General features: G+C 41.3%; 1 protein-coding gene across 2 annotated transcripts in view; it reads left to right on the plus strand.

Moving 5' to 3' along the window:
• The window catches only part of LOC144824035 (uncharacterized protein HI_0077-like), a 105,810-nt gene that overhangs the window by 67,766 nt on the left and 21,302 nt on the right, over positions 1-16,742 (plus strand). For both annotated transcript variants that reach the window (XM_078683077.1, XM_078683075.1), the window contains 4 exons: positions 6,577-6,726; positions 8,909-9,076; positions 14,493-14,562; positions 16,349-16,427. In XM_078683077.1, coding sequence (XP_078539203.1) covers positions 6,577-6,726; positions 8,909-9,076; positions 14,493-14,562; positions 16,349-16,427 — 467 coding nt within the window. The remainder of the gene's footprint in view (positions 1-6,576; positions 6,727-8,908; positions 9,077-14,492; positions 14,563-16,348; positions 16,428-16,742) is intronic.

Genomic DNA, 16,742 nt, shown 5'->3' on the forward strand with positions numbered 1-16,742 from the left:
AGGAGTTTGAATTCCACTAGTCCTAGTTCTATGGATATTCCCAACTACGACATGCTCTCAAGTATTGCCGCCCGATCTGAAGACTATTCAAGAATATAGCCCTGGGATGCTAAGATAGTGGTTGACTCACTGGGTAGGAGGGGTATCTGGTCGAGGGGTATCTTGCAGATTTACTGATCACTACTGATTAATTTTCCTGATTAGTTCAAGGATTTAGGATCTTGTTGGGAGAGTGTCTCGGGGAGACCAGGAGGATGAGGGTTGAAGAAGGCGAAGACTGCCCCTATGGAATTTGCAGTTTCAGCTCATCCGTAGCTCATCCCATTTAAAATTCTACACAGAATTATTTTACTCCAGGGAAGTTGTGGAAACTGAACAGAAATCATTCCTTGGTGTGTCAAAGATATGGTTAAGAAAAGGTTAACTTCCTCCACATGTTGTGAAATTGTCCAGGGATCCAGACGTATTGGCAAGAGGTTAGAGACCGCCTCGGAGGTCTCTTGGGACTTTCAATTGAATGCTCCCCAAAAATTAGTCTTCTAGAAATTATGGAGGACTAGTAGGGCTCACATGGAGCGTAGTCCCTAATGGGCATGGTATTCCTTCTGGTCAATCGTGACACTACTGACAACCTGAAATTCCCCATCTTCTTTATTCCCTTTGATGCCTGGTTAAGGGGAATGGATGAATCATTTGATGTCCTAAATGTGATTTACCAAACCAGAGGGTGTCCTGTCAAACATCGAAAGAAATGGGGTCCTTGGTTGAATCATTTTGGCTTTAGCATACCATGACATGCCTCGTTGCCTCTGCACACTGTTTGCTGTTTGTATGCCTGTTCTTCCCAGTTTTACATGATGCTCATGTCTATTCAGTTATTGGTGTGCACATCACTAGGGTTGTACCTGCTTGGTTTTGTTTTGAAATCAATAAAATATGTTTTTAAACACAACAAATAATAATAACCTTTTGCTTATAAAGTAGCCAGACTTGTTCAAGTGACTGGAGGAAGGCAGAGACTTTCCTAGTTTTTGAGCATAGCAAGGCAAGAGAGATTGTAACATGGTGATCCAAGTACTAAAACTAACTCCCCACAGGAACGCATTGTGTCACCCTGGATACTCTCATTATGCTCCCAAATTCTGTTTTGATTATAAATGGCTGAATAGATTAATATTAAATTATGGCCAAGGAATGTCATTGATAAAATTCCTGTGTAAGTGGCATTTATATAGCACGAACCTCGCCAAAAAGCAGCGGAGGAAACTACAGGGTCAAAGGTACAGATAAAGGAATGATTGGAGGGCTAGCTGGGTTCTGAGAGCAGAGCGGAAGCTGACTGTTACTGTAAGATTCTGCAGTGTTCTTTAAAGAGGTGCATCAGCTCGCTCCTAAATTAGGGCAGAGTAGGAGCTGATCTTATGGACACAGGGATGTTGTTCCAGATCCTAGGTGCATAGATGGAAAAGGGGTCGCCTTGTTTTTTTCTTTGTTGCACTTTATCGCCAGTGTGATTATGTCCTTGCTGCAGCTGTGCCAAGAGCCACTGGCAATGGAAAGGTTGAAAGCCAAACAGGCAGGGTTGCTGGTGGGGTTTGCTTTGTAGATAATGCGGAGGGTTTTGTAAATGTTCAAGCTGGCAAGGTGGAGTGATGTGGGCAAATATCGGGGAGAGGAGTTGGCCTAACGGCCTGGACGGCGGTCGACCTCGAATCTGGGGAACTGGGTTCAAGTCTAGGCAATGACACTGAACATCCTGTGATTCTGGGCAAATCACTTATGGGCATATGTAGCAAGCCCATTTCCCGTTCGCAAACGGGCCGATTCTCAGAATCGGCCCGTTTGCGAACGGGAAAAAGCCTTTTGGGATGTATCATCCCGAAAGGCCCTAGCAAAATAGGCAATAGCAAAATGTGTGATTTTTTATTTTGCGAATGCATTTAGGAAATGGCAAATTGCGATTCCTTAAATGCAATATAGGAAGCACCCAAGTTGTGCTATTTTGGCTAAAGAAATCGCAAATTACCAACCAACTTTAGGTTGGTGGTCATTAGCAATTTCTTTGAAAAATTCACTTTTTTGTATTTTTCAAAGTGCCATGAGATGCACATACATGCCCTTAAGGCATGTATGTGCGCCACACGTGCACACATACATATTTCAGGTGTACAACAGGGTGTCCTTTTGGCACCCTTGCAATTGTATTCGCAATTTGCGAGTACCTAATAGGTACTTGCAAATTGAGAATGTCTTCCCATTCATTCCTATGGGCCTCTAGGCCTAAAGGGATTAATGGGAAGGTATTCCTTAATTGCAATTTGCGAGTTGCAATTAAGGAATATGTAGGAATCGCAATTATTATTGCGATTCCTACATACATTGCATTTTGTGAGTCCTTAATAGCGATTAGCAAAAAAACGCTAGCAAGGACTCACACAATGATGTTTTCATACATATGCCCCTTAATCTCCCCGTGCCTAACAAAAATGAATGTGTCTTCATGTAACGCAACTGGTGCTATGTAAAGCGCTCTGATACCCGATACCTTCAGGTCAAGTTCGCGGTATATAAAACTTCGTAAAAAAATAAAAATATGTATTTAGAAACAGGGGGTTTGCAAAATGAGTTCTGAAAGGCAGTGTGGTAGTCTTGTCACCATCCTGTGTACTTCGCCCCGTGTTTAAGACACTTTTGCTTCAGAAAAATTGTTCTCTTTAAAGCACTGTGCTGCTCTATGGTCTGTGACATATCGAAATGTCTGAACGAAACGGATATACCTCCATTTGCCAGGTGGATTTGTATCCTGCACATTTCCCCAAGCATGTATCACAATCCTAGGACCTTTAACGTGAAAAGTTTTCATTGAGACATAAAGATCTAGCTGATTGCCTATGTATATGGACAGCGTTGATAACATTGATCACCCAACTCAAAGGGGACTGTGCAAATCGACCATGAAAATCAACTGATCTCTTTATTCATTTTTCAAATTAAGCTTTTGGCTAACGTTTTCTCCTTACTGGAAGAGATTATGGCCTGTGTTATCGTTCCAAGCATGCAGATTTTATTAATGGCATATATTGGTATGTTGATGTAAGAGATTTGGTCTGTGTTAGTAATTACCTCAGCTACTCTTTTTTTGTTCTATTATTTTTTATTTGATGCAGAGAAAGTATATGACCGCATTATTGGGTTCTATCTAGAAATTGTTAACGGAATTATTTCATATTTTTTCTCCCCTTTTCTTCAACAAATATAATATCTAGTTGGATGCTTTCAGTGACTGTCTCTTTCAGTTCAAAAGTTTTTTATTGGTTGTTTCCAAAAAAGTAATACAGACAATGAAACCCTAAGAACATAGGGTAGAGACATATAAGAATGAACAATGACTGCAAAGAAAGTAAGTGAATGCGCGGTGATAGACAATAGGAAATCAAGAAAATAACAAAAAGAGACATATCATCAATCATATAAGTAACATATGTATTATCAATGCATTGACCCACAAATGATAACAGACACTGACCTTGGTATGAAAGGTGACCAGAGGAATAACTTGGAGAGATCAAGCAAAGTCGCATTGAACGTGAGTGTAGGATAGGAGGTTCATGGTGGTTTGGGTGTCAGTGACTGTCTCTTTAAAGTTAGGGATCTCAAGGATGTTCGTTTTGCCTTTTTCTTCAGTTTTGTTATTGAGTCACGTGCATGGGGCAAGCAATATTGTTAAGAAATATCATGTTTGTGAAGTTTTAGGTTAAAATCAAGCTCCACGCTGATATTTGTTTTTTTGGGGATCTAGCCAGATCTTCTGATAATGTTTCGTTCGATTATAAAAAAAAAAAAAAAAAAAAAAACATTTTAGGATGTAAAATTAATTCACAAGGAAATAATTTTGCCAATTGGTAGAAATTGTAAGTAATTGCAATCTCTAATAGGGCAAGCACAGTCTAAAATATTTTGGGGTTCAAAAATTATTTATTAGTATGGTTTTGCACAGCATTCGCCAGGCCTGGTGTGACTTTCCAAACACTTCTGAAGTTTCCATCACAGACCAGAGGCTCAGTGGGTCTGTTGAGGTGCCAGTATCTGACTCTTTCTATTCCGAGAAGGTTTATGCAGATGCAGTACCAGCAGGCGACCCTTTCTTTTGCCCACAGGTTTGAGAAGATGTGATGCCGAAGGAGACATCTTCTTTTGGGAGAAAGTCTACATAATTCACTGTGGGTCAGATGTATCAAAATTGTATTTTGCAAGTCTATTATAGCTAATTTTACTGATTCACTATTATAGACTCGCAAAATGCAATGCATGTAGGTTTCTGCAAATATTGTGTGATACCTACGTATTCCTTAATTGCGAGTCGCAAATTGCAAGTCGCAAATAAGGAATGGCTTTCCATTCATTTCTATGGGCCTAGAGGAATGAGTGGGAATTGCATGCGCAATTTCTGAGTATCCAATAGGTACTCGCAAATTGCGCATGCAATTTCAAGGGTCCAAGGGTGCCAAAAGAACACCCCTGAAATATGCATGTGTGCACATGTTGCGCACATACATGCCCTCAAGGCACGTATGTGCGCCACATGGCACTTAGAAAAATGCTAAAAAGTGCATTTTTCTAGGAATTTGCAAATTACCACCAACTTCAAGTTGGTGGTAATTTAGGATTCCTTAATGCTAAATCGCAATTTGCGATGGCCACTAGAATTGCATTTAGGGAATCTCAAATTGCGATTCCCTAACTGCATTCACAATTTAGGTAATTGTAAATAATTGCGATTACTCGTATTGCGAATTCAAAATCTTTCATACATTGCAATACACATTTTTGCGTTCGCAAACGGGCCGATTCTGTGAATTGTCCCATTTGCGTTCGCCAAAAGCATTGAAACATGTGGGCCCGAAGGGCCCGACTGGAAACCAAAAGCAACCTTGGCGAAAATGCTCAAACCTGCCCTGCTCCCTTCGTCTCCTCCTGCAATCTCTCTTTCCACCCATCCATACTCTCTCTCCTTCTCTCTCTTCTACTTCTCTGGTCGCTTTCTCTTATCTAAATAATAAAGGCTGTGCATTTCTGGGAATTATTCCACATACTGTTGGTTCACACTGAGGCTGGACTGCCAAGCTTTTATTCTGCTCAAGTGACATTCCCATGTTTGCAGTGAGCTGATATTTGGGACTAAGGTTTTCTGTATGCTGATGTGTAACGTCTTACACGTGAAATATGCTGCACTGCAAAATTGCCATTGTTGCACCAGGTTGATGTGTCGCCTAGGTTTGCAGTATACAGGTCTGTCAGATTTCCACCTTTGCAGGATGCTGGTGTGAGGCACTCTCATTTGCCGGATGCTGGTGTGTGGCAACCTCTCAATTTTAGGGTTATGATGTGTGATACTCCCTCATTTGTAGGGCGCTGTTGTGTGGTACTCCATCATTTGCAGGGTGCTGATGTGTGGTAATACCTCATTTGAAGAATGCTTTTTTTCACTATTGTCGCGTTTTCAGATTGCTTATACAAGGTATATCCATTTATGTCTTATGTTTTTATGCTGCATTCTTAGGTTTGCATTATGCTGATTAGCAGAATTCTACCCTTGCTAAATGCTGATCTGTGCCCCCCAACATTCTAAGCATGATAATGTGCAACATTTCCAATTTAAATGCAGCACTGTCGTAATCACTTCTGTTTCTACAAATATTGAAAACCTTGTAGATGTAAGAACTGTTGGTTTGCCAGAAATTCACATTTTTATTATGCAGGAATCGTTGAAGTTTCAGTCTTTAATAAAGAAGGCCGCATGATTAATAGTAATACACCAGCCAGGCACATGGAGGCAAAACTAGTCTGCATACAAGAGGAGAAGCTCATCGTCCTAGTACCACGATTTACGACATCATGGTACACTGACAGAATTTGGGGGTAGGGAGACTGTTAGCCTCTTAAAAATCATTAACTTTTAAAATGCGAATATTTATTCTTTCGTCCTCACATAGATTGCTGCTTAAATGGCATATAAGACCTACAATAAATGGGAACATAATTGCACTAACTATTGCATAAGATACCCAATGATTTATTCTGAAGGCCATCAAAGTATCAAATCATATTCCTACATCTGACAGAAACGCACATTTTTAGTAATGCAGTAATACTGTGATTATACTGCAGAAATAGTGTATCACGTCACTACAAATCTATGATATGTACCACCATCAAGGGTCGGGTAGCAATAACATGGTTAGAAGTCCTGAAAACATGATAAAATGACTGCAGGGTATTCCTCGATATTTACACTGAAACTCCAGAGTGTGATACCGTTTGATAACAGTATTTAGCAATCAGACCTAAACAAGGGCCTATAACCACAAACACCTACTTTTTTAAGTTAAATACCATAGATTGACATAACAATGTTCTAATTTGATCCAGATCTAGCTGCCATATGGCAGTGCTCAATTTATCCACACTAGATTAACGTTTGGCACAAAGTACCAATAGTGTATTTTGCCTTATACTTTCTTCTGGCTGGTTTCATAACTGTGTTTGCCTCTGGATGATGATTGTTTTCTCCTGCAGGCCAGACTCACCCATGAGATTCAGGAGTTGTGGAATACAGAGCAGATCAAAGCGATTGGACAGATGGAGCCTCCAGCTCATCCCAGCAGAAAAACCAACATGACAATCGTGGAGCCTGGGAAAATCAAGCGAGGGAAAGGAGGCACCCTAGTGAGTGACTGTCATTGAGTGAGCAACTACAGGGGAAACTGGCTGAGAGGTGGATGTCATGAAACAGACTGATTGATGAAAAAGGATCACCTTGGCCACCCTGCTTGCCTATTCTGAAATGTATTCTTGATACAAAGCCCTAATGCATTCCTTCTGAAACAGGTCATTGAAACATTAATGCACAGCTTTTGTCCCCAACGCTTATTGCCACACTATTCTGTGATAAAATGTCTCAGGCTCATACTTCTAATTGCAAGAATGGCATTTGACTGAAAAAGACAACCTTTTATGCTTGATTCATTTCCTTTAGGAGTTTGAATATATTTGTCATTGCCCACTCCCTGTTTCCTCCCAGTGTACACATTACTATTCTTGAGCTTTTTCATTGACAGACTTGTGGTTTCCCAGGCACCATATCTGTGCCGGTCAATGGACTTCCTCCAAATCGTCTTCATTGTTCTAATGATGTGGCATCTAAGAATGTACCCAAGTACTCCAGAAATGGCCCCAGGAAGAATGCACAGCATTTTAAACCTTTTCAACTGGACACAGTACCCACAGTGTGTCCTCCAGGAATTAATGCAATATTCCAGAAGAGGCATTTAAATCTAGCCACTGTAGCTGATTTGAGGTTATTGGAACTGCAAACTCTAGTTCAGAGAAGGCTTTCAGAACCGGACACAGGATTCTGGATATTTCTACATGGATGCAATACTCCATCTGAGGCTTGCAGAACAGTAGACTTCACTCCAGAAGAGGTCTCAAGAATTGGACACTGTTTTCAACTAGTTGTTTACGAAACAAAAGTTGGGACAGTGATTAAGTTGTGGCCTTCAGAACTGGACACCATAGTCCAGATGTGGTAGCAGAGAATGAAGTGGACACACTACTCCAGATGTTCATTCCAGACCTGGATGTGAAACATGAGAGGAGACCTTCAGAACTGGAATTAATGTTGAGATCTCTGTGGCAGAAGGACACTGTTCAGTTGGTCTGAGAGCATCCATGTTACAGGCTTACAAAGACCCTTTAACTTCATTTCATTTCAGACCTCCCAATCAGAATAGGCTCCAACTCTTTCACACAAACCACTGGATTGACTCAGGAAGGGTCCGGTACCTTCAAGCCTAGGTCACTTTAACATCAATAACGTACAGCCAAAAAGCACACCCAAAAAATCATTTTCAGCAGCCATACTCTGCCATAATATATGAAAAACTAACAATATTACAACTGCCATGTAACAACGCATGCCATTACAACACACGTCTGAACAACGACTTGTTCTAGGGGTCAGAAGGTGTTGGATTTAAGATCCAACACCTTCCCTACTGTTGCACAGACCGGAGTTGAATTAGTAAATTATACTATTCCAACATTCAGCACCCCTCCTGCCCCCCCAAGCAAGTCGCTGTTCCGACTTGCGTTGTAATGGCATGCGTTGTTACAACGTGGTTGTTGTAATGACCGCGTTGTAATGGCATGTGTTAGAAATGCATGTGATGTAACTTGGCATATTCATGAGCTGGATGTGACTGGTACATATGAAAAGATTCATGTCATTGTAATGGATCTAAGAGTTCAGGGCATGAAGATAATTCAGAAACAAAAGAGAGACTTCAGAGACCTGCTGCACACTATAGTTTACAGAGTTTGGGGCAGATTGAAAAGGAGAGAAAGCTACTGACTAGTCTGAGATGACAGGAAAGACCGAAATAGATTGGACGGATTCCAAAAGTTGGCTTATGAAGGGTTGTTAGCGGAGGATATAGTCAGTGGTGACAAAGGCAGGTGACAGATCTAGCTAAGTCAGCCCCCTACACCTTTGCCATCTATCTCAATGCCCAGATATTTATGTTTTGTGAAGTCCTACCATTACTCATTTCTTAATGTGGCACTATTATCCACTGGGGGTGATGCTACACTCTGTAAAATTTGGAATGGTTCAAATACAGGTAAAATTGTTTTTCATCTAATGTGCATTGTGGACAGAATTGACTTTAAATACTTAAGCCTTGGTGCTTATTGAAGAGAATTTATTATGAACCCTAGAGTCTATGTTAACTGAAAGCTTTTCTTTTTTAGGGAAGATTTCATCTTGGGTGTAGATAGTTACTTCAGTTGTACTTCTTTTACTTCTCTATAATGGCTCTTGTATTCTTTCTCTCTGTGACCCTCCAAGGCCAGCCGGATTGCACTCCTGCACTCCCTTGCCAACATTGAACAGTGGGCCATAGACCTCTCCTGGGACATAATTGTTCGCTTTGCAGCAGCACAGCAACCCAGTGGAGGCCAGCTACCTCGAGAGTTCTTCAATGACTTTGTCAAAGTTGCGGGTGATGAAGCAAAGGTCAGTAATTGCACTGTTTTTGTGGGGATGGTCCATGGTAGTCAAAGATGGAAATAAAGTGTTTGGCGGCTATAGTTCTCTCTATGCATTCTCTGGTCGCTTTTCCAAGTTTGTTTCTCTACTGACATCATCATTGAGGTTTGTGTGGGACAGGGGGCGTAGGCCAGTTTTCTGAACGAACAGCAGGTCTTACTTATTTCTGGGGGAAAGAAGGAGGGCTTCATCTGTGTAAGTTGGAATGAGCTTTTTTTGTGGGTTTTTTTTTTGGTGTACCCAAGCATTTATTAAAGATCTGTCTTTCACACTCCCGACGAAGACGAAATATTGACAGCTGAAAATACTTTCTGGAATATAAAGCAACAATGTTCAAATAAGTATATTTGTAAAGATCTTTGTGGACAACAGCTAGTAACAGCCCTAGAATATCAAAGAATGAGAGTGATTAACGGAAGATCCGAAGACACCCCACCAAATTATACGTATCACGGCCCATGATCACATTGAACACTGGACTATATGATTTTAACGCTCCCATTAATGCCGCTTCTAGCACATTTTTATATAGAATACACCACAATAAGTGATCATTCAATTCAACATATTGTTTTCAATTTAGCCCTACCAAGGCTGGAAAAAGCCACTGACCTAGAAGGCAAATTGAATACTATAAATTCAAAACGTTTAATCTGGACAAGCGGATCACCTGATCAGCATTTTGATTCAATTAAGGAATTACTTGCTGAGTCGGCTCTAAGGAACAGTAACGGTATAAAAGCATGGTCATACTTCCTCACTAGCCTTCCAACCACAACTGTAAAATCAAGACCTAAAGCAGTCTCCTCCAATCCATATATCGGGCTAACAAGTGAGATTGAAAAACTAAGAAGGGACTTAAAAAAAAAACAGCTTGGAAATTACACAAAAATGCCAGCACAGTTGTCACATGGGAAGCATTCAGGATGCAGAGAAAAGTCTTTAAAAAGAAGCTCTGGGAGAGCAAAAAAGCAAATGCGGACAGTTTTTGGCTACGGTTAATATACAATGCAAGACAACATAATGCAAATAAATTTTGGCTAACAATAAATCAGCTGAATCGGCCTAAGAACATTCTAGCATCAAACGTCAAGGAACAGGACTGGGCCGACCATATAGCTCAGAAATTTAAGACTCCATACCACTCTCATGAGCAGGAATCGAGCTACCAGGCCCCTTCAAGCCCTAGGCAAAAATAGGGCACTGGGGCCACGTGCACCACGGGTAAAGCCACGAGCGCTAACTCAGACCGTCCACATGCTGCTAGCCCAAACCACTCTTCATACACAGCAGTTGCCATAAAAAACCTAATAAATAAAAGCAAAAGGGATGGTGCTCCCAGACCCAATAGTGTCCCCCAAGCAGTTTTTAAACATGGCCCTGATTTTTGGAGCTTCCTGTTATAGACTCTTTTTGCTCAAGTTGATCTATTAAACCACAATCCAGACAGTTGGCAAGACTCAATCCTGACACCAATTTTTAAAGGGGGTGAAAGATCCAATCCATCGAATTATCGACTGATTGCATTGCTTGACGTTGAAGTGTATTACTTAGCTTCCCTGATCCTGGATGATCTGGTTGCCTGGTCTAAAGACCTAAATCTTATCCCCCACAAACTAGACAGGATTTAGAAAAGGGATTGGGACAATCTTTAATATCCTTTCCATTACGCTAATAGCGGAGAAATGCAAAATAAAAAAACAGAGCTTGCACCTCTGCTTCATTGATTTAAAAGTGTGGATCGGAAATTTTTATGGATGAAACTAAGGTTATGGAATATTCCAGAAAGAATTTTAAAAGGTTTACTGTTATTTTATACGGATACATGGCTTAGAGTAAAACTTGGTGACGGATTAACAGTCTCAAGAAAATGGAACACAGACAGGGGCTTGAAGCAGGGATGCGTGCTTGCTCCCCACTTATTTAATTTGGTTTTAGCTGATTTATCTGACAAACTCAATGTAATTAACTCTCATTCTCCGCATCTGGGATCACTATCCCTTTTCCACCTTGCATATGCCGACGACATAGTTTTAATCAGTTTGAGTAAAATTGGGCTCACGAAGCTAGTGACGGGCCTAGCAGAATTTCTGACGACAAATAAGCTGGAAATTAATATAGCAAAAACAATGCTGATCAATAACCGAACAGCTCGCCCGTACAACATCAACTTTAAAGGTAAAGTCTTGGAAAACGTCACAAGCTATAAATAATTGGGATTTTACCTTGACCACAAATTGAGCCATCAAGATCAGAAAAATTACATAGCTCAGCGGGCAACCGCATTAACCTTTGCTTATGAGAAAATGGCAGGGAGGCTAAGGGGCCCCTCATTCAAACCACTGATTACAGTAATAACGGCTAAAACATTACCAACGTTAACCTACGCCAGCGTAGCCTTCCAACGTAAAGATGCAACCATACTCAATAATTTAACAACCAGCATTTTCAAAAGGGTTTTTAAGCTCCCTCAAATGGCGTCTCCAGCACAAGTGCGATTAGACTTTGGTTTACTGAATGAGACAGTTGGCAGGCAATATTCAACAATCAAAGTGTGGTACCGCATAAAGCAAAACACGGTGAACTCTAAACTAAATGAGGCTCTGTTGTCAGAGCAAGAGAACGGTCCCAATACACCACATAAGCGCTATTTGCAAAATGCTCTCAAATCCACTTGCACTTTGGACCTGTGGAATGAAAACCTGCCTTATGTTACATTTAAGTCCACAATTAATAAAGTTGAAAAACTGTACTCGATTTTGCTTGACAAAAATATTTTGTGCCTGAGGTCCCACGCCTGAACTATCCTTAACAACTACAAAATTCTTAAACCAGCAGCATACCTAGATTTAACATACTCGGACCACCTAAAAAAACAGCTAATGGCACTACGTTTTGGTAAATATCCTTCACTGGCAGATGCCCCATAGTGGAAAAATACGGAAGTCAAAAGCTGTCATCTATGTGGAAGACCTCATCCACTTAATATGTATTTGCAAGAAACTTCGACCTGCACGAGAGATCTTACCAAGAAAGGCTTTTTTAGATAGAGGAATACGAACATGTCAGGAGGCTATAATTGAAGGGCTTGATCCATCTGATCCCCAGATGAACTGTAAATTGATTACATTCCTACACATACATACATACAACAAGGGATATGAGGGCCCAAGGGGATGTTTAAAGACCTCTCACCGCCACAGCCCCTAAACAATCAGTAAATAAACAAAGACCCACTGCTACTCTTTGTTTATTTACTGATTCCTACACATACACGATCATGCAACAAAGTCAACACAACAATGAAAGGGTCCGTTCACTGAAAGCTTGATGCTAGTTTCATTTGTTTTATGGAGTCATCACAAGGAGGGAGCAAGTGGTCCGGTCCATCGGCCTGCAGAAACAACTACTTTTATTCATATTGACTTATTGCTGGTACCGAAGAGACTAACATTTGACATCTGTTATCTGTCGGTTCATAACTGTAATCCATGTAGAAAAAGTAGAATACAAGCAATATTTCATCGAATTTTAGAATGTAATTATGATGTAACAGTGATTTTAATCTGTAAGATTCTTTTGGTGCAACTGACGGTTGAATAATTTTAAATCTTGTTAAGTCTTAGCTGCTATCAACGGGGAAGAAAATTGTAATGGATTTAATTAAGTAAACGATAAAAGTTGTACTTTTTAAAGATCTTTCTGATGTACTAAAGATTGCTATTTATTACTTTAATTCCCAGCCAATTAGACCTAGTTATACCATATTCTAAACTATAACTGCATTGTTCACAGTTAATGTTATAAGGCTCTTTAGATTAAAATTTTGAGTATGCATTTCTACCTGCGTGGGGATGGGATGTGCCTTAGTCAATCAGGATTTTATTCTACCCTTCCAATAGCAAATCATCTTCCTTTTTAACTGTGGAAGGTCTAGCTCACAGTGTCTAGCTCTGTAGTGCTTGAGACTCTAGACTCTAGACTTTAATCTCAGACTACTCTTGATGCAACCAATAGAGTTTCAATGGACAAACACGTCCAGCAAGAGAGTTACTATGATTGAAGGTTTGCTACTGTTGTAATAGTCTAATATAATTACCATAGCCTAGGTTGATGTTAATTGTTTTTTCATAGTGAATGTGGTGAGCAGATCTTTTCAGAGCTTCTTATCCTGGCAAAGCAGTGGAATCCACCCCGAGCCTGTTGAACCCATTCCTTGGCACTTTACGACATGATTGGTCAGTGAAGGGAACCAACGACCAGGCACTTGCAACCCCTGGGGATGCTTAAGCTCTGACCCTGTCACAGTCAGAGCCTCCCACGCTGGAAACCAGGGAGGGCCTCCCAGGACCCTGGAGAACCCCGTCCTGGGCACTTTGTAACAAGGTAGCCTGGCAGATTGATCCCAGGCACAGGGTCCCAGGGCCCGCTATACCTCGGATCCAGGGCCCCATCAGAACACTACCAATCCAGCAAAGCAAGGAACCCCGCCCGGGCTTTGCTGGACCCGGTCCGCGTTACTTTGTGACATAGAAGCCTGGTGGATGGAGCCCAGACCCAGGGGACCATGTCCTTGGGCTCTCTAGAGACCAACCTGGGTCTCAAAGCTTTCCACCTTGTTGAAGTAGAGATCCCCTCCCATTGCCCTTGGAAGCCTGTCCTGAACACTTTGTAACATGGTGGCCCCACGGATGGAGCAGAGTCCCATGGGGGCCAGGTCTACTGTAGTTCTGACCTGTGACTCAGTCTTTGCTTTCCACCCCACTGGAATGAGAAAATGGCCATCTGGGGGCTTTTATGCGCTTACCAAAGCCCTTGCACTGTTCCGGGAGAGTAAGCAGATGATAGGCAAATCACTTATACTCTGTTCCTACTAATCCGTAGGAAGGCCACTAGCCTTTCGTGCACCGAAGGGGACGTTCAAGCAAATGTAACTGACCTCATGGAGCCCAGGCAGTTCTTGAAGCTACAAAATGGCCCTCATCTGGACTTCCAGGGCAGCTCAATGCTGAGTCACATGGCTTCTTTGTTTATTTACTAACATGTTTGTTTCCTTCTTTCATCATTAAAAACGTCACTAGTGACATTGGCGTGACAAATTTGGCACACACCGGGGTATGATAAATGTTACACAGGTTTCATTTTGCAGTTCCACAGGCATAATTTCACACACCTAGTTTTTACTGACAAAAATTGATTGTTTTATCTAGGAAGCTTGTTAAACCTACTTTACAGTGACCTTAATCTTCATTACCTCACAATGTATGCAACATATTTTCTTGTAACTTTAAATATAATAATATAAACTCAACTTTTTCAATCCAGGCATATCTATGGTATGGACTGGGAAGGCTCTTGTGTTCACTCCTTTTATCTCTTTTAGCATTACAAGATGCTCCAGAAGAGGCTAACAGAACTGGGCAGTGATTTTGGAACACTTCCTGTACACAATGGTAAGAATTGTATAATCAATCAGTTTATTGCTCCAAGAATGTCAATATTGTATATCTGCACTGATGCAGAGTCCCTCCGGCGCTTCAGGACCATCGGAAGCGCCGGAGGGACTCGGCAGCAGTAGCTTAGACAACTTCTAGCCATTACCGGACACGTGATCACGCGACACTGGGTTCAACAGAGGGGTGCCGGTACGTGCAGACTTGGCACCCTTAAGGTCCTTGTTCTATTGAGAAGACTGAGGATAGAGAACCCCTCGAATGCCCTGACAAAATCGCTGAAAGTTGGAGCGATGAAACATGTCGGCCTGAGGATAAAATAACTATGGTATATAATTAACCATTTTTAACTGGCAGGTTTTGCAGCAACAGAATAAAAATGAATAGCCAGCAAAACCTTGCCTTGTTTTACCAGTTTGTCTGGTTAGGGATTTATTTATGTACACAATATTTCACATCAGTGTTTATATGTTTGTCACTGGTCTCTGTTCACCACTATTCTCACGCACAACTATATGTTTTTGTGCACTTCTGTCTTTTCACATAGAGAGAGTGACCAGTGATGAGAAGTGGGTATACCGGTAATTGCTAGCCGGGAACCCCCTCGGGTGTGACTACCGTGAGGCACTCTCTCTATTTTCTACACCTTTTCTGGTTGTAGTGAGTGTGAACCTGTGTGTTTTTACAGTGAACAATTACGCATCGTGACCATAGGACTAGTGTTACTCGACACATCCAGGGGATTCATATTGATAATAAGATATCGTACCCCTGTTTCTGGTCGTATATGTGGATGCGTTTCCGATTCGATGAGGCTTTGGTTGATTAATTGTTGTTTGAGTGGGGGGCAGCCTTACCTATTACCTTCCCCCTTAACCCCTATAAATTGATTTGATAACCTATTTGAGCAGAACCAAGAATGATTTGCATGAGGCACGTCTCTCTCTAGAATGGCTCAGTCATAAAAAAACAACGGTCTGGAATATGGTGCAGACGAACGCCAATGGGTAAAATTAATTCAAGCATTCCTTCCTTCCTTCACTTTATTTTTTCTTGCATTTGACGTCCTAATTGTGATTGGTTTGCGCTGACTTGTGGTCCCATGCTCACTGTACTATACTACTGCAGGTGTACCTCACTGGTGAGGCCTAAGTAGGTCACAACCGGTCTGGGTTTGCTTGTGTTCCCATCTGGAGGGAACCTGGCCTGGCAGGTCGGGCTGTACTGTTCCTATTTGAGTGGGACAAAGACTGATTTGCATAAGGTTGCGGGTCTCTGTAAAAAGGCACAGAGGGTGAAACACGATAGTCTGGAATGTTGCCCAGAGCGAACTTCACTGGATGAGATGAATTTCAAGCATTCCTTCCATCACCTTTTTGTGGCATCCACTATCTTTTGGCCCAGCTTACGAGACTGAGAAGTGGAACTTTGCCAGTGCTCTACAAGGGCATGTCTGCCTCTTTGTCCCTTCAGTCTGAGTTCTTCAGTTCTAATTTTAAGCAGTCTCACTTCTATACTCTTAAATATTGTCTGTATAATTGTATTTTTGTATTTTAAGAAGATCTGTGGCCTTGTATGTTTCTGGTAGTAACATACTTTTGGTATTTCTCTTTCTAATGCATTGCTATTTCAACCTACACCATTTATATATCAGACAGGGGATATTGAGTGCTTCTGACCTGACAGGTGCAAATGTCTACACTTTCATTGTGCTTGACAGTAAAATAAAATTGTGAATGACTAAAAGATGCTTCTGAAACGTCCACTCTTTTTTTTTTTTTTTTAGGTTTGTGGCAATCTGCTACAGATACTTCACACAACCTTCTTGCACGCCTAGCCATTGTGCACATGGTGCATGAAGCCAGGTAAGGACAGGCACAGCACTGGGTAGGCTAACCAAGTATCCTCTGATATCTCACAGATGTTTCACTGTCAATTCTAGTCAGATTTTCCTCTATATTGAATTATAGAAGCACTTTCATCACACCACTTAAATGCTACATTCGTAGTAGTGCATATTCCTAGTTTTTATTATCTGGTGATTTTTGCCAGTGCAGCCCAGTAATTAGATAACTTGAGACATTGCCCAGCCTTAAAAGGTATTTCACTCTCTGTCCCTTTACTGGATTTTGCATGGGTGGGTTTCACGGAGCATATGGTTCTTGTAAGGGGGCATTTGT

This window comes from Lissotriton helveticus, chromosome 3_1 (assembly GCF_964261635.1).
Source record: "Lissotriton helveticus chromosome 3_1, aLisHel1.1, whole genome shotgun sequence".
In the NCBI taxonomy this organism is placed as follows: Eukaryota; Metazoa; Chordata; class Amphibia; order Caudata; family Salamandridae; genus Lissotriton; species Lissotriton helveticus.